Source organism: Pan troglodytes, chromosome 5, assembly GCF_028858775.2.
Source record: "Pan troglodytes isolate AG18354 chromosome 5, NHGRI_mPanTro3-v2.0_pri, whole genome shotgun sequence".
Lineage (NCBI taxonomy): Eukaryota > Metazoa > Chordata > Mammalia > Primates > Hominidae > Pan > Pan troglodytes.
Genome location: NC_072403.2, coordinates 100,901,131 through 100,924,963, shown reverse-complemented (window position 1 = coordinate 100,924,963; position 23,833 = coordinate 100,901,131). Strand labels below are relative to the sequence as shown.

Sequence of the window (23,833 nt, the reverse complement as noted above, 5' to 3'; positions counted from 1 at the left end):
ACTAGAAATCTTAGAGGCCTTCCCAGAACTGGGGTTAATCAGAAGTCAACATAGGCAGATTAGCATCCAAGATGGAGTTGCTTTGGCCTCCACATAGTAAAAAATTTTTTTGGAAAGAACTCCTACCATAATATACAAATGAGATTAAAGTGATTTTTTGGCATATATTTTTAAATGTATCAAATGTATAACCTGGGTTTTTGATAAAGTTCATTGCTGAGAACAAGGCCATATTGATGAACACAAACATTTGGATTATGTTATTAATACAAACTACAGACTTATACCAGCATCTCACTTTAGCATCTAGCTAAAAAAACAACATATTGAGATATAATTTTATATAAAACAGGATTCATTTAAATTGTACACTCTGATGATTTATTTTAATTTTTGAGACAGTGTCTCACTCTCACCCAGGCAGGAGTGTAGTGACGCCATCACCGCTCACAGCACCCTCCACCTCCTGGACTCAAGCGATCCTCTCCTCTCAGCCTCTTTCGTAGCTGGGACTACAGGCACACACCACCATGCATGGCGAATTTTTGTATTTTTTCTAGAGACAGGGTTTCACCATGTTGCCCAGGCTGGTCCTGAACTTCTGGGCTCAAGTGATCTACCCGCCTTGGCCTCCAAGTGCTGGGATCACAGGCATGAGCCACCTGCCTGGAAGAATCTGAGGTTCGATAGATGTAGATACTGGTAAAACCACAGTATGAGGGTTCCAGTTCCTCTACATCCTCAGGAACACTTGATACGGTCACTCTTTTCAATTTTAGCTATTTTAATGAATGTGTACTAGGATCTCATTGTGGTTTTAACTCGCATTTTCCTGATAATTGATGATGTTAAGCAACTTATGTGCTTCGTGGTCTTACATATTTTGTTTTGTAAAGTTCAGATCTTTTGCCCAGGTTTAAAAAATACTGAGTTATCTTATTGAACTGTAACAGTTTTAAAAAAAATTTTTTATTTGTATCAGCAAATATTGCCTGACAAAATAGTTCTTTATATATTCCAGATATAAGTCCTTTGCCAGATATATGGGTTGCAAATATTTTCTGTGGCTTTCCTTTTGCTTTTTTAATTAAAATTTAAATTTTAGGTTCAGTGGGTAACATGAGCAGGTTGTTATAAGGGTATATTGTGTGAGGCAGGAGTTTGGGCTTCTGTTGGTTTTATTACCCAGATAGTGAACATAGTACCCAATAGGGAGTTTTTCAGCCCTTGCCCTTCTTCCTCTCTTCCTCCTATTGGAGTCCCCAGTGTTTGTTCCTGTCTTTATGTCTGTGTGTACCCAAAATTTAGCTCCAGCTTTAAGTGAGAACATGTGATAGGTGGTTTTCTGTTTCTGCGTTAATTCACTTGGGATAATGGCCTCCAGCTGCATCCATGTTACTGCGAGGGATGTGATTTCATTCTTTTTTATGGCTGCATAGTAGTCTATGGTATATATGTACTGCATTTTATTTACCTAGTCCACCATTGATGGACACCTAGGTTAATTCCATGTCTTTGCTATTGTAAATAGTGCTATGGTAAACATACAAGTGCGGGTATCTTTTTGGTAGAATGATTTGTGTTCCTTTGGGTATATTTCCAATAATGGGATTGTGGGTCAAATGGTAGTTCTATTTTTAGTTCTTTGTGAAATCTCCAAATTGCTTTCCACAGTGACTAAACTAACTTACATTCCCCCCAACAGTGTATAAGCATTCCCTTTTCTCTGCAGCCTCTCCAGCATCTGTTATTCTTTGACTTTTTAGTAATAACCATTCTGACTGGTATGAGATGGTATCTCATTGTGGTTTTTATTTGCATGTCCCTGGTAAGTGATGGTGAGCATTTTTTCATTCTTGTTGGGCCACTTGTATGTCCTCTTTTGATAACTGTCTGTTCATGTCCTTTTCCCACTTTTTAATGGGGTTATTTGTTTTTTGCTTGTTGAATTAAGTTCCTTGTAGATTCTGGATATTAGTCCTTTTTCAGATACATAGTCTGTGAATATTTTCTCCCATTCTGTAGGTTATCTGTTTACTCTGTTGATTATTTTGCTGTGCAGAAGCTCTTTAGCTTAATTATGTCCCACTTGTCAATTTTTGTTTTTGAGGACTTAGACATAAATTCTATGCCTAGGCTGCTGTCCATAAGGCTATTTCCTAGGTTTTCTTCCAGGATTTTTATAGTTTGCAGTCTTACATTTAAGTCTTTAAGCCATCTTGAGCTTTTTTTTTGTATACGGTGATAAATAGGGGTCCAGTTTAATTCTTCTGCATATGGTTAGCCAGTTTTCCTAGCACACTTTATCGAATAGGGAGCCCTTTTCCCATTGCTTATTTTTGTTGACTTTGTTGAAGATCGGTTAGTTGTAGGTATGTGGCTTTATTTCTGGGTTCTCTATTCTGTTGCATTTGTCTGTGTGTCTTTTTGTAGGAGTACCATGCTCTTTTGGTTACTGTAGCCTTATTAGCATAGTTTGCGGTTGGTTGTAATATGATGCCTTCAGCTTTGTCCTTTTTGCTTAGGATTGCTGTGTCTATTTGGGTTCTTTTTTTGGTTCCATATTTTATAATAGTTTTTTTTCTTCTGTGAAAGAAAAATGCTGTTGGTAATTTGACAGGAATGGGGTTGAATCTGCAGATTGCTTTGGACAATATGGACATTTTAACGATATTGATCCTTTCAATCCATGAGCATGGAATTTTTTTTATTTGTTTGTGTTGTCTGTGATTTCTTTCATCAGTGTTTTGTAGTTCTCCTAGTACAGATCTTTCACCTCCTTGGTTGGGTGTATTCCTAGGTATTTTATTTTTTTGTGTGGCTGTTGTAAATGGAATCGTGTTTTTCATTTGGCTCTCAGGTTGAACATCATTGGTTTATAGAAATGCTATTGATTTTTGTATGTAGATTTTGTATTCTGAAAATTTACTGAAATGGAGAACATATGATGTCCTCTCTTCCTATTTGGATGCCTTTTATTTCTTTCTTTTGCCTGATTGCTCTTGCTAGCACTTCTAGTACTATGCTGGATAGTAGTGGCGAGAGTGGGCGTCGTTGTCTGGTTCCTTTTCTTAAGGGGAATGGTTCCAGCATTTGTCTGTTCAGTATTATGTTGGCTGTGGGTTTAGCATAGATGGCTCTTATTATTTTGAGGTATGTTCTTCAATGCGTAGTTTGTTTAGGATTATTATCATGCAGGAATGTTGGATTTTGTCAAATGCTTGTTTTGCAGCCATTGAGATGATCATGTGGTTTTTGTTTTGAATTCTGTTTATGTGTTAAATCACACTTACTGATTTTCGTATGTTGAACCAACATTGCAACCCAGGAACAAAGTTTGCTTGAAGCAGTGAATTAACTTTTTGATGTGGTGCTGGATTTGGTTTGCTAGTATTTTTTTGAGGATTTTTGTGTCTATGTTTATCAGGGATATTGGCCTACAGTATTTTTTTTTGTTGTGTTTTTGCCAGATTTTGGTATCACAATATGTTGGTTTTGTAGAATGAGTTAGGAAGGGGTCCCTTCTCTTCAATTTTTGGGGATTGTTTCAGTAGGATTGGTACCAGCTCTTCTTTGTATCTCTGGTAGAATTGGGCTGGGAATCCATCTGGTCTAGGGCTTTTTTGTTTTGTTTTGTTTTGTTTTGTTTTGAGACAGAGCTTCACTCTACTGGCCAGGCTGGAGTGCAGTGCTGCAATCTTAGCCCACTGCAACCTCTGCCTCCTGTGTTCAAGCAATTCTCATGCCTCAGCCTCCCGATTAGCTGGGATTACAGGCGTGTGCCACCATGCCTGGCTAATTTTTTGTGTTTTTAATAGAGATGGGGTTTTGCCATGTTGGCCTGTCTGGTCTTGAATTCCTGGCCTCAGTGACCTGCCTGCCTCAGCCTCCTAAAGTGTTGGGATTATAGGTGTGAGCCACTGTGCCTGACTAGGGCTTTTTTGGGGTTGGTAGGTTTTTTATATCTGGTTCAATTTCAGAGTTCATTATTAGCTTGTCCAGGGTTTCAGTTTCTTCCTTCTTCAGTTGTGAAGTTGTGTGTTTCCAGGAATTTGTTCATTTTCTCTAGATTTTCTAGTTTGTGTGCATAGAGGTATTCAGAATAGTCTCTGAGGATCTTTTGTATTTCTGTGCGGTTGTTCGTAATGTCACCTTTGTTATTTCAGATTGTGCTTATTTGGATCTTCCCTCTTTTTTTTTTCTTTGTTAATCCAGCCAATGGCCTGTCCATCTTGTTTATCCTTTCCAAGAAACAACTTTTCATTTCACTATATGGTTTTCTTTACATGGCTTTTTGGGTCTCAACTTCTTTTTGCTCTGCTCTGATTTTAGGTACTTCTTTTCTCCTGCTAATTTTGGGATTTGTTTGTTTTTGTTTTTCTAGTTCCTTTAGATGCGATATTAGATAGTTTGAGATCTATCTTCTTTTCATTTCTTTTTTTTTTTGGTGGCAGGGTCTCACTCTGTCAGCCAGGCTAGAGGTCAGTAGCATGATCATAGCTCACAGCAGCCTCAAGCTCCAGGGCTCAAACAGTCTTCCTGCCCTAGCCTGAGTAGCTAGGATTACAGGTGCATGCCACCATGCTTGGCTGATTTTCAGCAATTTTTTTTTTTTTTGGTAGAGATGGGGTCCTGCTTTATTGCCCAGGCTGGTCTTGAACTCTTGGGCTCAGGTGATCCTCCTGCCTTGGCCTCCCAAAATGCTGGGATTACAGGTATGAGCCACCATGCCCAGGCCTTTCTGTCTTCTTCTTCTTCTTTTTATTTTTTGAGGTAGGGTCTTACTTTATCACCCAGGATGGAATTCAGAGGCACAATCTCGGCTCACTGCAGCCTTGACCTCCTGGGTTCAAGCAATCCTCCCACCTCAGCACTCCCCAAGTAGCTGGGACTACAGCAATTTATTTATTTTATTTTTTGAAATTTTTTGTAGAGACGGGAGTCTTGCTATGTTGCCCAGGCTGGTTTCGAACTCTAGACCTCAAGCCATCTGCTTGGCCTCTCAGAGGGCAAGAAGTACAGGCATGAGCCACTGCCTCCAGCCATTTCTATCTTCTTGATGTAGGTAGGCATTTAGTGCTGTGAATTTTCCTTTTAACACTAATTTTGCTGCATATCAGAGATTTTGGTGTATTTTACCTCTGCTTTCATTTGTTTCAAAGAATTTTTGTTTTCTTTCTTAATTTCGTTGTTTGCCCAAAAGTCATCCAGGAGGAAGTTGTTTCGTTTCCATGTAATTGTGTGGTTTTGAGTGTTTATCTTGGTATTGATTTCTATTTTTATTTCACTGTGGTCCAAGCACATACTTGGCATGATTAAGATTAAAAAAAATTTTATTGAGACTTGCTTTATTACCCATCTGGAAGTTCTTGTTTTATGAATCTGCGTGCTACAATATTGGGTGTATATACATTTAGGATAGTTAAGTCTTCTTGTTGAATTGAACTTTTTATCACGTAATGATCTTCTTTGTCCTTTTTTATTGCTGTTGGTTTAAAGTTTATTTATCTGAAACAAGAATAGCAACCCCTGCTCTTTTTTGTTTTTCATTTGCATGATAGATCTTTCTCCATCCCTTTACTTTGAGGCTGGGGGTATGAGTTGGTTTCCTGAAGATAGCAGAAGGATGGGTCTTTTTTTATTTTTTTCATTTTTAAATTCAACTTGCCACCCTGTGTCTTTTAAGTGGAGTGTTTAGACTGTTTACATTCAAGGTTAATGATATGTGAGATTTTTTTCCTGCGGTGGTGCTGTTGGCTGGTTGCTTTGTAGCCTTGATTGTGTAGTTGTTTTATAGGGTCTGTGGGCTGTGTACTTACGTGTATTTTTGTGGTAGCAGATACTGTTTTTGTTTCCATGTTTAGAACTCCCATAAGCATCTCTTGTAAGGCCAGTCTAGTGGTAACAGATTCCCTTAGCAATTGCTAATCCTGCAAAGATTTTATTTCTCCTTCGCTTATGAAGCTTAATTTGGTGGGATATGGAATTCTTGGCTGGAATTTCTCCTAGGATGCTAAATATAGGCCCCCAGTCTCTTCTGGCTTATAAGATTTCTACTGAGAAGTCTGCTATTAGCCTGATGAGGTTCCCTTTATAGGTGATATGACTCTTTTTCTAGTTGCCTTTAAGATTTTTTCTTTTACATAGACCTTGGAAAGTCTGATGACTCTGCCTTGATGATGGTCGTTTTGTATAGTACCTTACAGGGGTTTTCTGAGTTTCTTATATTAGCATGTTGACCTGTCTAGCAACTTTGGAGACATTTTTGTGGATTATATCCTCAAATATGTCTTTCATGGTGCTTACTCTTTCTTCTCAGGAATACCGTGGGTTGTAGGTTTGGTCACTTTATGTAATCCTATTATTTCTCAGAGGCTTTGTTCATTTGTTGAAGATTCTTTTTCTTTATTTTTGTCTGACTCAGTTGCTTCAAAGGATTGGTCTTCAAGCTCTGAGATTCTTTCCTCTGCTTGGTTTAGTCTGTTGTTAAGCATCTCTTATAAGGCCGGTTGTTAAGATTTTTAATTGTATTTTGAAATTCCTGTGGTGAATTGAATTTCAGATTGGTTCTTCCTTAGTATAGCTATGTTATATTCCAAATCTTGGATTGTTTTTCTGACTTCCTTGGATTGGATTTCAACCTTCTCTTGGGTCTTGTTGAGCTTCCTTGCCATCCATATTCTGAATTCTGTGTCTATCATTTCAGACATTTCATTCTGGTTGGGATCCATTGCTAGGGAGTATATGCAATCCTTTGGAAATAACAAAACACTCTAACTTTTTGAATTGCCAGAGTTCTTGCACTGATTACTTCTCATCTGAGGGAACTGGTCCTTCTTTTTGTTTTTTGAATTTGCTGTTGATTGAATGGGTTTTTTTTTTTTTAATATTCTTTTTTCCCTTGAGAGTTTGATGGTGGTATATGTTGTGTATAGTCAGTTGGCTTCATTTCTGGGTGCTTTCAGAGGGCCAAGGCTCTGTATGAGTTCCTTGGTTGTAGATAGGTTTCTATGAGGGTTTCACAGGCTTTGCATGTTGAAGCAGTGTATTTTGTTTTGCTGTGTAATTCAAGCTGCAGTTGGTGCTTAAATATAAGGGCAGATAGGCTCTTACACAGCTGCGCATGCTCCCTTTGTATTTCATTGTGTCCTCAGCAGTGCTCTGGAGAGAGGAGGCAGGGTAAGAGATGACTTTCTCTCATAGTCTGTTCTTAAGCCTTGGTGGTATCCCCCTCAGCTACTGGCACTGTCTCACGTTTCCTTTGCTCTGTGTGGGGCTTTGGTGGGCTTCTCTTCCTGCTCCCTTAGATATGATTCAAGCCAAGGGTTAGGCCACCAGGAGACCTGAAACTCCTTAGGGACCTACCAGTCCCCTGTGCTTGTCAGTAAGAGTGGGTTGTGGGGTATGTCTGCAGGTGGTCTGGTAATGCAGTGGGTCAAGCAAGGGTGGTAGATCCTCAGGCCGGGAAGTGGCACCGTGTGTGTGTGTAGCCAGTATAGTGACCATGGCCCGGGTTTGCAGCCCAGCCGATGGCTGTGTGGCCCTCACAACTTGCACTCCCCTGACCTGGTTGGTCTCTGTCTGATGTCTGTCTCAGGAGCAGGCGCAACCAGACTGGCCAGGCTTGTCTCAAAAGCCCTGCGTGCCCAGTTCGTTGAGCCATTTCAGATGCTCCAAGCCACGGAGCTTCCTGGGGAAGAAACCTTGGCTGGCTGTCAGGCCACACCCATCCTGGACTGGTCTTCTGAAGAGAGGTTGCTTAGTTTCCATGCCACACTCTTCTCTGTATTCTGAGAGTGAAGGCTCCTTTCCTGCCCAAGCTCAGGCCACAGAGCTTAACTCAATACCCCTGGGCAGTGTGCTTGAGTCCTGGGGAAGTGGGACCAGGCCTGCACATTTGTCCTCTGGCCCCTTAGGATCAGCCAGCAGGCTGCCAGCAGAACACTCAGGCAGGGAAGTGGAGGCTGTTCTGTGGGCACTGTCTTGCAGGAACAGCCAGGCAGGCAGTCTTTGAAGAGTTGGCAGGCAAAGGGGCATGTGGATCAGATACACTCTGGTCCTATGGCAGTGGCAGTCTTACTCTCTTCGCCCTGCAGATAGCAGGACCTGCAGCCACTCAGTACAAGCTGGAGAGCCTTGGAGGATGGGCCCTATGGTGGTGTTTTGCTGCAGCTGCACCGTGGTCTGTGGGGCTCATGGCTAGAATCTTGTAGCTAGGATCCCAGAGGACCATGGTGGGAGTGTGGTGCCCCAGGGTTCCTTTACTCAGCCCTCCCTTAGGTCCGCACTGGAACTGGGGGCCAGTCCTGGTGCCTAGTTACTCCAAGCAGTCTACGTCGCTTCTTCTCTCTTCAAACACTGTGTCTGCTTTGCCTCTCTATTGGCTTTCAGTGTTTTCTCTCAAAAGATCTGTTGAAAGTTGCAGGATTTTGTATTGTCAAGTTTTGGTGGTTCAAAGTGTGGTGGCTTACTTGATATTTTGGTTCCTTTTCATGGAAGAGGCGTTTTTCAGTTGTAGGTAGTTGGCCGTCTTGCCTAGAACTCTTTTTCATATTCTTAATGATGTCTTTCAAGGAGCAAACCCTTGCTATTTTGAAATAGTCTAATTTATCAGTATTTTTCTTCATTTTATGCTTTTTGTGTTTTATCTAAGAAACTTTTTCTACTCTAAGCTTGCAAAGATTTACTCCTGTATTTTCTTCTAGAAGTTTTGTAAATCTAGCTAGTTTATTTCTATATTTGATCTTAGTTGCACTGTATCAGTATGATCTATATATACAGAGAAGAATAATTTGTAGAAGGTAATATTAGAAAGATACAGGCTGGGCATTGTGGCTCATGCCTGTAATCCCAGACTTTGGGAGGCTGAAGTGAGAGGATTGCTTGATCCCATGAGTTTGAGACCAGCCTGAGCAACATAATGAGACCCTGTCTTTACCATAAAAAAAAAAATTAGCTGGGGATGGTGGTGTGAGCCTGTAGTTCCAGCTGCTCTGGAGGTTGAGGTGGGAGGATCACTTGAGCCCAGGAGGTCAAGGCTGTGGAACCTGATCATGCTACTGCTACTGAACTCCAGCCTGGTTGACAGAATGAGATCCTGTCTCTAAAAAAAAAAAAAAAAAAAAAAAAAGATGCAGCTTAAATATTAGGATATCCTTTAATTAAATAGAAATAACAGGAAAAGCTTCATTTTGAAGACTGTAGGAGAGTCAGCAATATTGTCATGTTTTAATTACTATTTTCAAACTAGTTATATTCGTCTGTTCTCACATAAAGATACTACTCGAGAATGGGTAATTTATGAAGGAAGGAAATTTAATGGACCACAGTTGTGCATGCCTGGGGAGGCCTCAGAAAACTTACAATCATGGTGGAAGGGGAAACAGGCACGTCTTAAGTGGTGAGAAAAGAGAGAGGGCATGTGAAGGAGGAACTGTCAAACACTTACAGTCTTAGTGGTGAGAAGAGAGAGAGAGGGCATGTGAAGGAGGAACTGTCAAACACTTACAAAACCATCAGATCTCATGAGAACTCACTCACTATCACAAGAACAGCATGGGGGAAACCACCTCCATGATTCAGTCACCTCCCACCAGATCTCTCCCTCATGGGGATTGTGGGGATTACAAATTGAGATGAGATTTGGACGGGGACACAGAGCCAAACCATATCAGTAGTTAAAATGATCTTGAATATGTTCTGAGAAAGAGTTTAAGAAAATAAATTTTCTTTCCTAGGTGGTTTCTTTGTTTTAAAAATTTATTTAGAAAGATTATAACCTAACTTGAAAATACAGTTAGTTGGTTTCTAGAGAGCTTCAAGGTAACTTAATTTTTATTGTACTATGTATCTATCAGTTAATTATTTTCTGTAGCTAGTCACTTTTGTTGATTATATTTAATTAGTATCAGGCCCCGTATGAATTTATATTTCTATTAGTTTATTTGCTCTGTTCTAGCTTCTGGATTTTAGAAAATAGGATTTGACTATTTTGCAAATATATGCCATTGATCATGAAGAGGACCGTTTTTTTTCTACTAGAGAAATTTAAAGTTTGAGGGTCAGAAGGATCTTGTGTGTATGTGTTTTATGTGTCCTTTTGAGTTGTGTGTTTGATGAAAATACCTCCTTATTTAAAATGCTTGGAATCTTCTAGCTTTAGGAGAACTTGTTAAACAGTAGAGACAGTTTTACATCAATAAACCTATATATTACACTTAAACTTCTAGCTAGCTATAAATTAGATTCTAAGCAATTCAAACTGACAAGTTTTCAAGTTATAAGGGTGTTTCAAGTTAAAAAATTAAAAAATGTAATTATTTTATAAACTAGCTGAAATGTTTTGATTGCAGGTTGGAATTTTAAAGTAAATGTGGCCTCTGCAGTGATTTGTTAATTTTAACCAAAGCTACTTTATTTTCTAGGTGTTCATTGTACTCATGGCTTCAATCGCACTGGTTTCCTCATATGTGCCTTTTTGGTGGAGAAAATGGATTGGAGGTATTTGTATCTTGTTATAATGGAAGATGTATTTTGTAATAAAAAATTTTATTGATATTTTAGTTGTAGAATTTTGTATTGTCAAATTTTTGGTGAACTCATGATTAATGTAATTTGAACTGCTTTTCATTTTAGATATGGTTAATCTTTATACTACCATTACTTGGTGTGTGTGTGTATGTGTGTATGTGTATATATGTATGTTTTGTTTTGTTGTTTGAGACAAGGTTTCCTCTGTCATCCAGGCTGGAGTGTAGTGGTGTGATCATGGCTCATTGCAGCATTCACCTCTTGGGATCAAGCAATCCTCCCACCTCAGCCTCTCAAGTAGCTGGGACCACAAGTATGTGCCACCCATGCCTGGCTAATTTTTTCTTTTTTGTCTAGTGAGGAGGTCTCCATATGTTACCCAGGCTGATCTTGAATTCCTGGGCTAAAGTTATCTTCCACCCTTGGCCTCCCAAAATGTTGGGATTACAGGCATGAGCCACCACACCCAGCCAGGTGTTTTGCATTAACCAGCAAATCACTTTGAGTGCTTATGAATTTCATAAACTGTATATTCACTTTTTCAGATTTTTTTCACCTCTTACAGAATTATCAGAGACAGATTCTTCCAATATTTTGTATTTTAGTATTTTTGGGAGAGTGTTACTCCATTTAAGCCAATCAACATGTCTTTATTGAGCATCTGTTATTTTTGAAGTGTGTTTTTAGATCCTGAGAGATTACGACTTTAGTACCCAATATTCTTAAGAGAATATATTACTAACTGAATTTTCTTGTTGACTGAGGGAGCGTCATTATTTATGTTTACAAAGATTTTCACATAGCAGGTCCTTTTTTGAATATAATCAGTTGAAGTACACATATGATATTGAATTTTGCAGTATGCATTGTTGGTGGTTCTGTACTGCATGTACTTTCTAGCTCTGACCATTCAGATGCTCTCCACAATGATCTCAGTTTCCTATGTCAGATTTAGCCTATGGTTATCCTCTCTTTGATGATCTAGACTCTTAGTGCCTGGATCTGTTGAAAGTTCCTGTAAAATCAATATGCTTTTACTTTGCTCACATTGTTGTTTTTTTGACTGATGTTTTCCTGCAGAGTCAGACCTCAACCTTCAAGACTAAATTCTTCACAGACCCTATCTAGGTCTCTACTATATACTCATAGCAATTTATTTTTAGAGTTTCAGAATTTTCAGAATACCTTATATTAAAACCTTTTCAGAATGAATGTGTCCCTTAATAGATTGAATGACTTGAGGGTGAGGATTGTGATTTGCCCATTTTATAAACTTCTGTTGTACTTTATATGGAGCCTTGAATATAATAAGTGAGTTTTTGATAAGCCTGCATAAATAGAGGATAGTGAGGAAATTGCATGGTGTTTGTTTCCTATAGTATCGAAGCAGCAGTTGCTACTTTTGCCCAAGCCAGACCACCAGGAATCTACAAGGGTGATTATTTGAAGGAACTTTTTCGTCGGTATGGTGACATAGAGGAAGCACCACCCCCACCTCTATTGCCAGATTGGTGTTTTGAGGATGATGAAGACGAAGATGAGGATGAGGATGGAAAGAAGGAATCAGAACCCGGGTCAAGTGCTTCTTTTGGCAAAAGGAGAAAAGAACGGTTAAAACTGGTAATGTTTAAAAATATTATAATAGGTTTTTTTTTCTTCTTCTGCAAGCTTATTGAGATTTATAAAAATGGAATATTGGCCATGTTTCTTTAGCTAGGTTTGTCAGATGATACATCCTAGCCCTTTCTAAAAAAAATTTTTTTTTTTTTGGGAGAGAAAGTTTTGCTCTGTTGCCCAGGCTGGAGTGCAGTGGCAGCCTTGACCTTCTGGGCTCAAGTGATCCTCCCACCTCAGCCTCCTGAGTAGCTGGGACTGTAGACATGTGCCAACACGACTGGCTAATTTTTAATTTTTACATTTTCTGTAGAGAAGGGTCTCACTTTGTTGACCAGTCTGGATTTGAACTCCTGAGCTCAAGTGATCCTCCTACCTTGGCATCCCAAAGTGTTGGGATTACTGGGATTAGCCACTGTGCTTGGCCTTTAAAGGTTCTTAATAGCCACGAGCCTGTCTTTTCAAAGAGAAAAATTGCAGTTACGTAAATTTTTCCTGTTTTTGTTTCTTATGTCTTTAGATATTAGATAATATCTAAAAGAACTTTTAGATATTAGATTGAGAACTTACTATTTCTTTACAAAGTATTGTGAAATTTCAACTAAATACCTAGTGAATATTTTTACTAATGCTTTACAAAATTGTCACATAATTAAAATAACTTTACATATGAATTCTGCATCCCCCTCCCTGGGTGATGCTTTCATGGTTTCCATAAAATTAAATCAAGAAGACTCTCACTTCTCTAGCCAACCTTTAATAATCTTCTAGAAATAAAAGAGCTAACCATAAATATGAGGAGTTATCTTCTTTTACTGGAGGATAGGGGAACTGTTGAGAGGAAAAGTATTGGTTGTATTTGTACACACACAAGTATATGATATAGGCCAAAGGGAAAAGTTAGGGAAAGTATGGAGGTAATTGTGTTAATGAAATTATTAATTAAGGTTCCTAGTATATTATGGTCGAGTGGTATATACCACGACTCATTTATTAGTAGGCATGGTTCACAGGCAAGGAAGTAAATGCTTTGTTAGTTTATGTAAACCATGTAAGTTATTTTTGGCTTAAAAATTTTTTTTTTGTTTGTAAAACAATGTTTTAATTGCATTTACACATTTTAAATTTCAAGACTATAAGGACACTGAAAAGTGTAAATTGCTTCGAAACATAGAAATTATTTCAAAAGTAATTTATTATTTTATTCTGATTTATTATTTCCTGGATTTAGATATCTGAAATTACTGAGTCACATACCTAGAAAAATAACAATCACATTCTAAGGAAACTTCAGTAAGCAGCATAGCATAAAATATAGGTTTTGTTTGTTTGTTTTTGGAGACAGGGACTCAACTCTGTTGCTCAGGCAGGAGTGTGGTGGCATGATTATGGCTCACTAGTGGCAGCCCAGCCTTGACCTCCCTGGGTTCAGTGATCCTTCTACCTCAACCTCCTGAGTTGCTGGGACTACTACAGTGTATCTCTTACAAGCACCATGTTGCTGGGTTTCATTTATTCAGACAACAGTTTTTGCCTTATCATTTAGTCCATGTACATTTCATGTAAAGATTAGATTCAAATTGTCTTACTCTATTTTTGTGCCACTAGTAGTATGTTCCTTTCTTGCCTTCTTTATGGTTGCTTTTATTCTTCTATCACCCCAACCCATTGCTTGTTGACCATACATTCCTTTACTGTTCTTTTCTTAGTTACTCAAGATTTCATGGCCAGGTGCAGTGGCTCACGCCTGTAATCCCAGCCCTTTGGGAGGCCGAGGTGGGTGGATCGTGAGGTCAGGAGATCAAGACCATCCTGGCTAACATGTGAAACCCCGTCTCTACTAAAAATACAAAAAATTAGCTGGGCGTGGTGGCGGGTGCCTGTAGTCCCAGCTACTCGGGAGGCCGAGGCAGGAGAATGGCGTGAACCCCAGAGGCAGAGGTTGCAGTGAGCCAAGATTGCGCCACTGTACCCAGCCTGGGTAACAGAGTGAGACTCTGTCTCAAAAAAAAAAAAAAAAAAAGATTTGACTATACATCTTTTTAAAGGCTGGTATATATTAGTACTTTTGTCACTTTTTAGACAATGCAAAAATCTTATTTGTTTATTTTTGAGACAGGGTCTTACTCTGTCAGTCAAGCTGGAGTGCAGTGGCTTGTTCATAGCTCATTGCAGCTTTAGATCCCTGGGGTCAAGGGATCCTCCCACCTAAGCCTCCCAAGTATCTGTGATTACAGGTCTGTGCCACCATACCCTGCTAATCTTATTTTTTTTTTGTAGAGACAATGTCTTGCTATTTTGGCAGGGATAGTCTTCAACTCCTGGCCTAAAGTAATCTTCCTGCCTTAGCCTCCCAAAGTAGTAGGATTATAGGTGTGAGCTGAGCCACTGCGCTTGGCCAAGAATTTTACAATCTTTTATTCCATTTACTTCTTCCTGTCTTTTTTGGTATTGTGTATTTTAATTCTATGTGTATCTTAAACCCCATGATGAGACCTTTTATTTTTATTTTTATTTTTTTTAAAGAGATAGGATCTCACTGTCATCCAGGCTGGAGTGCAGTGGTGTGATTGTAGCTCACTGTACTTTGAACTTCTGGGCTCAAGCTATCTTCTCATCGCAGCCTCCTGAGTAGCTGTGACTACAGGTGTGTGCCACCATGCCCGGCCATGGCATTTTTATACAGCTATTATTGGTTAGCTATACCCACATATTTACCCTTTCTGCTGCTCTTTCTTTCATGTATTTTTGTGGTTCCATTTTGGATAGTTTTCCTTCTAACTGAAGAGCTTCCTGTATTATTTCCTTCCATGTGGGTATGCTGTTGCACATTCTTTTAGTATTTGTGTGAAATTGTCTTTTTCGACATCATTTTGAAGAATGTTTTTTCTGAGTATAAAAATCAGGGTGGTTAGCCGGGCGCAGTGGCTCACGCCTGAAATCCCAGCACTGAGGCAGGCGAATCACGAGGTCAGGAGTTCGAGACAGCCTGGACAACATGGTGAAACCCTGTCTCTACTAAAAATACAAAAAAATTAGCTGGGCCTAGTGGCAGGCGCCTGTAATCCCGGCTACTTGGGAGGCTGAGGCAGGAGAATTGCTTGAACCCGGGAGGCGGAGGTTGCAGTGAGCTGAGATCGCGCCACTGCACTCCAGCCTGGTCGACAGAGTGAGACTCCATCTCAAAAAAAAAAAAAAAAAAAAAAAAAAAAAAAAAAAAAAAAAAAAAAGATCAGGGTGCTTGACAGTTATTTTTTTTCTAGCACTTTGAGTGTTTCATTCCAGAATTTATTTCTGTTGAGAAGTTAGCTACCTTGTTGCTTCTTTGAAGGTAATTTCTTATTGTTTTTGATTTTCAGCAGTTTTACCATGATATTTTTACTTGTGGTTTTCTTTGTATTTATCCTGCGTGGTGTATGTAGGGATTCTTAAATATATAGTTGGAGTTTTTTTCCTAATTTGTTTTAGACAATTTTTGGCTGTTATCTTTTTAAGTATTGTTTCAGATCTATTTGTTCTTTCTTCTGGAGCTCAACCTAATACCAGTAGGCCTTTAAATTTTTTTTTTTTTCTTTTTTCTTTTCTGGAGACAGTCTAGCTCTGTCACCAAGGCTGGAGTGCAGTGTTGCGATCTTGGCTCACTGCAAGCTCTGCCTCCCGGGTTCAAGCGATTCTCCTGCCTCAGCCTCCCAAGTAGCTAGGATTACAGGTGTGCACCACCATACCCAGCTAATTTTTGTATTTTTAGTAGAGACAGGGTTTCACCATGTTGGCCAAGTTGGTCTCAAACTCCTGACCTCTGGTGATCCACCTGCCTCTGCCTACCAGAGAGCTAGCATTATAGGCGTGAGCCATCGTGCCTGGCCTAAAAATTTTTTTTTTTTTAAAAACTGTTTCCTGTGTTCTTTTTTATATTCTTTATCTTTTTGTTTATTTTTTTAGTTTGGATATTTTCTTGTTTTTTTTTTTTTATTCTTTTTATTTATTTTTTTGAGACAGAGTCTCTCTCTGTGGCCCAAGCTGGAGTGCAGTGGTGCAGTCTCAGCTCATTGCAACCTCTGCCTCCTGGGTTCAGACGATTCTTCTGCCTCAGCCTCCTGAGTAGCTGGGACTACTGGCACATGCCACTACGCCTGGCCAATTTTTGTATTTTTAGTAGAGATGGGGTTTCACCATGTTGGCCAGGCTTGTGTGGATCTCCTGACCTCAGGTGACCCACCTGCCTCAACCTCCGAAAGTGCTGGGATTACAGGCGTCAGCCTACTTTGGATATTTTCTTCTGACCTATCTTGGCACTTACTAATGTCTCATTAAGCTTTGTCTAAGCTGCTGTTAAACTCATCCATTGACTACTTAATTTTAATTATTTTACTTTCACTCCTGGAATTTCCATTTGATTTTTTAAAAAATGATTTTCAGTTCTCTTCTGGAATTCTTCATCTTGTCATTTCAGTTTTTGAAAATATTAAAACCAGTTTTTAAAAAGTAAAATAAAAAATAAAACTAATATGTCGGTCTCCTGTGGATCTTTTTTTAAGTTTTTCTTCTTGTGTCCTTTTGATATCTAGTCAATTATAGTTTTTTTTTTTGCATATTTGAGTATTTTTGATTGAATACTAGACATTGTTTATGAAAAATTATGTAAATAATTTGAGGCTCTGGTCATGTTATCTTTCTTTAGAGAGGATTTACTTTTGCTTCTACAGAGAATTAGGAGCAGAATATCTTAATTAAGGATTGAGCTGTTAGAAACTAGACTTTAGTTTTGGGGCACTGGTCTATTTTTGCTCTGCTCTTATTCCTATAGCCTGTGAAGATCTTCATTGAAAGTGTGGGGAATTAAATTGGACTCCTTCCACTTGAAGACCTGTAACTCCAGCTTTTATTTCCCATTGCTGTGATATTACTGAAATTTCTGTTCAGCTTCTTAGTGTCTTAGCTACCATTTTTGAAACAGTGCCTCTAGAGGAGAGTACTAGAAAGGAAAAGCTGTAGAAGATGTCTAGCTCACCTCTCTGGCCTCCCTTCCCTCTTGAGTTTTTGGCCCTTCAAGTCCTTATTGCCTTTCTAATTCTCTGAGGTCTTCAAATGAATTCTTTAACATTGTCCAGCTTTTTTTTTTGTGGCTACAAAGTTAGTCTAATTAGGCCGGGTGCAGTTGCTCACACCTGTAATCTCAGCACTTTGGGAGGCCGAGGCGGAAGGATTGCTTGAGCTCAGGAGTTTGAGACTAGCCTCGGCAACGTAGTGAGACCTCGTATCTACAAAAAATTAAAAAATTAGCCAGGTGTGGTGGTGTGCACTTGTAGTCTCAGCTACTTATGAGGCTGAGGTGGGGTGGATTGCTTGAGCCTGGGAGGTTGAGGCTGCAGTCAGTGAGCTGTGATCATGTCACTGCATTTACCTGCACTTCAACCTAGGTGACAGAGTGATAGGCTGTCTCAAAAAAAAAAAAGCCGAAACCTTCTTTCTCTCTTTTTGGAGAAAGCAATTAGTCTTGATTTCTGTTATGAGTTGGTGATTTTTGAGAATATTTGTGCTTATACCTCCAAAGGCCGAATTAGGAAAAAAAAAAAGTTCTAAAACCTTATGCCTTTTGGTAGTTTTTTCTTTTTTCAAACCATAATTAGTAAATCCTAAAATTATTAAATATTTTACTCATATAAGTAATATATTAAAGATGAAAGAACATTAATCTTTAGTTTATTAAAGAAAGTTTGAAAACGAAAGAAACAACTTATAATCCTTCAACTTTCATACTACCACTGGTATTGTTGTCTTTTTAGAATAATTTTTCCCTATTTACTTATTTATTTAGCTTTAAAACATACACAGATGACTTAAAGATGAGTTTTTTTTTTTTGTAAAATATAAATGCAAACATCTAGGAGTATATAGAGTTAAAAGGCAAAATATTTCTTCATTCCCAAGCCATTTGCTCTCTACTTTTTGGATATTTCTGTGCATATGCACAGAAAACATAGTATAGAAGAATAACTTAGTGTAGAAGAATATATACTGGGGAGATACATATATATAATATATATATATACACACACACAGTATATATACTAAAAATTATATATTGTAAAAATTAAGTCCTATATAAAAGTAATACTAGATATACTAAGAAAGGAAAAATTTAAAATTTTTCTATTTGAGAAAGCAAATAGAACCTTTCTTTAGAAGACAAGAGAGGCTATCAATCCATAAAATAATAGCAGGCTATTAAGAAGAGGAACAAATTAGAGATCTTGGAAATGATAAGATTAAAAAACCACTTAGTATGTGGGATGAGTAGCAGAATGAAATTATCAAGCTAGAGGATCTAGCTATGAAATCCTTCCAGCATGCAGCATGAAAAGACAAAAGAAATGTAAAATATGAGAAATAGTTTAGAATTAACTTAAAGGGAGCAATTTAACAGTATGATTTCATGGAGAGGACAAAATTCAATAAGGACAGAAAGTATTTATCTGAGGATTATTTTCTGTGGTGCAGCAGGGCTGGGTCAGACTGGTAATTTTAAGAAGCTAATGGAAGGCGAGAAAGTGGAGACAGAGTTGTGTTAGGGGTTCCCTGTACCACCCTCACTTCTGGAGATTTATTAGAATAACTCAGGACTCAGCATATGGTTGTACTCATAACTCAGATTTATACAGCAACGTACTAAGGATATACAGCTCGATCATAAGAGACAAAGACAAGTAGAGTCTGGGGGGAGTTAATGTGTAGGCTTTCTTATGCTCTCTTTTTCTCATGAGGGGTCATCCTGAGCTCACTCTTCCTGCAGCAATGTATTCGTGATGTTTCTGTCCATGGAAGCTCATTACACTCTCACTGCTCAAGATTTTTATTGATGGCCGGTCATGTAGGCACTCTCTGCTTAGCATGTAGCAAAATTCCAGGATCCCAGGAGGAAAAAAATTTATTCAGCATAAACTGTCTTTTTGGGACAAGTAATCTAGGTTTGGTGAGCCATCCTTATCAGTTGACTGAGAACACTCCAAAAGTCAAGTTCTCAGGTGCCATTCAGGAGCCAACTTTGCAAGCACTAGTGTTAGGTTAACCCTTTTCTGCACACTACTATAAACTATTCATTCAAGTGGCTTGGTTATGATAAAAAAAGGAGCAGAAGAGTAATTGATGCAGACATAGTCAGAAAAGGCTTTTTAGTATGGGATAAATTCAAGCATATTTATTAGTGTGGATAAGGAGCTAGTGAAGTCAATGAAGTTGAAAGTAAAGATTTGGGGAATAATGATAGAGAAACCTCTGAGGAGGTGCAAGGGAATGGAGGTCAAATGCAGTTTTTGGAGTAATAGGTCTTCAGCAATAGGAGGGAAATATCTTTCTTAGTACTGGAGATGTAATTGAGATTGTGATTTTTTCCTCAGTAAGTTTCAGCTGCCTATGTATGAGAGTGGAAAAGACTAACGGTAGGTTGACTCAAGGTTGGAGAAATTCAGTTTGGGTGTGATGAAGAACAAGAGGGTAAGGGGCACTGAGGCTGTCAGAGGAAAAATAATTGAAGTAATCAGCCATAGGTTCTAGGCTGAATAGGAAGTAAGGTCAGGATGAGGGTGCTGTTAGAATGTGTAAAGGAGAAATGAAGGGACTGTTAGTCTTGGTGAAATTGAAAAGTGAGCATAGTGACAGTAAAAGAGTTTATAGTGACATGTTAGTTTTAGAATGCTGTCGGCACTCAATCAATGTGAGTTGTATTGAATCAAAAGGTAGAGTGGTTTGAAATGATTGTGGTAGGGCCATGGAGCAGGATGTTCCAGTTGGACAAAGATGAGGGTCATTGTAAATGAGATGACCTATTGTAAAGGTTGTACAACAGGTCGAGTTATTTCAATGGATGTTGATGTTACCAATATAATGATAGAGGTTAGAATAGTCAGAAAGACCAACTTTTTTTGATGAATGTAGGGCAATATCTTTCAATACACAAAGGATAGAGGGTTTTACTAGTTTAGACTCTCTGACTGTAAACAGCAGAAAATAACTTAAACTGGCTTAAATATTAAGGGTACTTATTCATGAGTAAATTGGTGGAACTCAGGCACTGGAATGTGCCAGATTTTAGGACAATATTGGAACCTGGACCTGGAAAGTTACTTAGAACCCAGTTTCTGCTCTTTCTTCTTAATATTGCATCTCTGCTTTTGTCCCTTTATTTGTATCAGTCTTCTCATTGTCTCTGTCTCTCAAGATTGGCTCTTCCTGATTCCTGATTTTCCTGGGAGATCATTAACTGTCTCAAAGCTTCTAAGGTAACCTGTTATAATTTTAGCCACATGCAGAGACTAACTGCTTGTCTCGGAATCCCAATTCCAAATTACCAGGAGAGAGAATCTGATGGCTTCAGATTGAGTTAGGGGTTATTCGTGCTCCCATCAACTTTGGCTGGAGTAGGATGTTATCTTGTAATGTCATGTAAAATGGCTATTAGGCCCCATCTTTGTGGGTTGGGAGGGCAGCCCTTAAAGAGAGTTGTTATGCCAGTACCCACAGTGGATTTCTGCTTTACTACAGCTGAGTGGTATAGCTGAAAGGAGTTAGTGTAAACACAAGAGGGACTTTTGAAAGAGATTAGGAAAGCAGTGAGGAGGTATAGAATAGTAGTTTAAATTACTGCCATGGATCTTGGGCCGTGGGAGAATAAGTAGCTTTAAGATGACATGATCTGTCTGGGGAGAGCTAGCTTTTAGTTGAGACACGGTACGGGGTGTTCAAGAAAATGGTTGAGGTGATGGGGAAGGTTATTTATGAAAAAGGAATTCCAGGGTTTACATTGGAACTCTTTGGGAAGGTGATTATTGATAAGATGAACCAAGGAAAAGGGGCTTTAAAGCAGTGAGTACAAAACCATCAGAGAAGAAAGGGGACTGAAGAGTTGAATTGTGGATGGTGTCAACTGTAGTTGACCTATGGTTGACAGGGATGAGAAGCACAGATATAATTACTTATTACATTTATGGTTGGAAAAGCTTTCATTTTTCTTTTATTTCCATCTGAGGTTGAAGATAGTTAACAGAGGCAATCTAAGAGTGACTATTTTATAGATCACATCTCTTGACATAATGAAGGTATTTTTGGTTTGAGACTTTATTTTTGTTAAGTACAGTCTTTTCTGATTCTTATATTGATATAACTATGTATTCAAGTAATGGACTCCTTGTAATTAATTCTGATAGTTCTCTTTGGGTTTATAACTGTGGCACATGTCTGATCCTGTGCTTGGCCCCTTACATTCCTAAGACACCTTCTTTATTCATCTTTTGAGTACATGTGTTACTAAGTTGGAAGAGTATGACTTACATGTATGTTGCTTACTCCTTGAACTGATGTCTGAGATCATTTCTTTGAATACAACGATGAATGTATTTTCCTCATTATGAAAATATGCCTGTTGTACGTATATTCTTGTATACATTTTCTCTTTACACACACACACACACACAGAGCTCTCTCTCACATAAATTGCCTCCATCTTCTGTAATATTTACTAAATTTCTGTCTAAAGGATCACTCATTTCTGTTGTGATAGCCATGCAGATTTTAATTTTAAGGCTAGCTGACTCTGTTTATGAAATATATTTCTATAAACATACTTTTTTTAACTTTTGATTTTTCTTTATTTTCACAAACAGAAATAATTTGTTGAAAAGTGAAAATAAATGTCAGTGACTTTAATACTCAATTATAGTATGTTCACAATAATTCCAGACTGAAGACATTGCTATTTAAAATTTATTTTTAAAATTAATTATTTATTTTTTATTTTTATAAATAGAGATGGGTCTCACTGTGTTGCCCAAGCTGGTCTTGAACTCTGGGGCTCAAGCAGTCCTCCTGACTCAGCCTCCCAAAGTGCCGGGATTACTGGCATGAGTCACCACATCTGGCCACTGTTTAGAATTAGTGATCTTTCCATTATAAAGATTTAACTATTTTATGCTGAAGTGGCCATATTTTCAAGGAGTGAAACCATCTCATACATAACAATGAAGGTAGTCAGCTATAGACTTGGAATGAGATCACATATGGGGGTGATATTCTTCTAGTTAGCCTAGTACTGCTGTACTGGTCTGTGTGTACATGTGGTCCTTCAACTCAGGCCTTGCAAGGCATGCCGGCTGTGCCATGTTTGTAAATGGGGCAGAGGAAGCTACAACAATGGAAAACTAAGCTGTTTATGTTAGGTACAGCTATTAAAACAAGGTAGGGATGAGGCTAGGCCCTTAACTTCCCTAAGGCATACTTTTCTAGCTACCTTCTGCCCTGTGTCTGGCACCTACATCCTGGATGATTGTTCTCTTTTATCCATTGTGGATTTTTAAAATAAAATAAATATGAAAAGCATCTTGATCTCTTGTTTGTGAGAGGTGATGCCCTGAGATTTAGCTTCAGGAATATGTCATGGCTCATGCTTCCCATATTTCCCAGGGAGGGAAATACAGGATTTTCTAACACTGGTTAAAAATGCAAATTCAAGATTTGGAAGGGCTGATATAATGAAATAATGAGCAGTATCAGCGTGTGCAAAGCTTGTTTAAAAGATTTTATTTTCTCCCCTCTTAGACCTTTTGCACATTTAGAATCTTGAAACAGTTTCTAGATCTCTAACATGAAAATGAAGATGGCTATTTTCAGGTTGCTTTCAGCTCTAGGTAGAAATAACCAGAATTGGCTTACATTAAAGAAACTGCATCTAGAAATAAATAAAAAAATTAGTGGTCTTTCTTGGAGTTATTATATAATTTTGAATAATATAAAAATGGTATTTTGTCAGAACTATTGTAGTAACGTTAAATAGCAAATTATGTTAGCCTAAAGTTACCAAGGATGATTTGTGTATGAAGTGTATCATACTTTTTTTTATTGGACTTCTACCTTTCTTTTTACTTATTTGTTGTGGAAGAAAATAGAGGAAGTTAAAAAAGAAGTTGATGCATGGTAGGAAAGATTAAGGAAGAAGAACAATAAATGGATGACAGACATTTACTAGATGATTGGGGTTAACTTTTATAACCAGACTCAGTAGTTGTTAGATCTGTACTGATGCTCAGTATTTATTGGCTCTGTTAAATTAAAAATATTCAGCTTTTTCAACCCTATAGAAATGTTATTAAAATATTTCTGTGGTAATATTGTGGGAAAGTGCTTGGTTGAATGTGATCGTATTTTCTATGTGTTAGTCCTTTTTATTATTTGTTAAAAATATAAATAGTGTTTGTGTTTTTAGTAGTAACTTAGGTTAATTTGGCCTTTGCTTTTATTTTGCCCATTTCAGAAGTTAATGTAAATTTCTTAACTTTGCATAGGAAATCCACGTTGATAAATGAAGCTAGAGACTTTCTTTGTGTAAAACTTAAAAAGAACATCTCATGCTGTTAATACCATCAGAATTAGGATGCTTAATATTGAACTCTCTAAAAAGAAGTGTTCTTTTTTAATTAGCATAAGATACAATTTTATAAGGATATCGAAATTATCTGAGCACTCAATAAGTAAATATGTTACAAACCTCATCTATCTGGTTGAGCTTTCTTTTAAAAATACTCTTTTTTTCCTTTAGCTGTTGTACTTAATGATAAAAATGGTTTTAAACAGAAATGCCATTGGCTAGTACAGAGAAATAATGGTATAATAGTAGAGGGATGGTACTCTTTGATCCTTG

General features: G+C 38.1%; 1 protein-coding gene across 5 annotated transcripts in view; it reads left to right on the top strand.

The window, feature by feature from the left end:
• RNGTT (RNA guanylyltransferase and 5'-phosphatase) overlaps positions 1-23,833 on the top strand; it is a 361,923-nt gene that overhangs the window by 44,525 nt on the left and 293,565 nt on the right. For all 5 annotated transcript variants that reach the window (XR_010157739.1, XM_518633.7, XM_003311379.6 and 2 more), the window contains exons 5-6: positions 10,425-10,500; positions 11,910-12,150. Coding sequence is in view for 4 of the 5 variants with exons in the window: in XM_518633.7 (XP_518633.3) it covers positions 10,425-10,500; positions 11,910-12,150 (317 nt within the window). In the remaining variant the exon portion in view is untranslated. The remainder of the gene's footprint in view (positions 1-10,424; positions 10,501-11,909; positions 12,151-23,833) is intronic.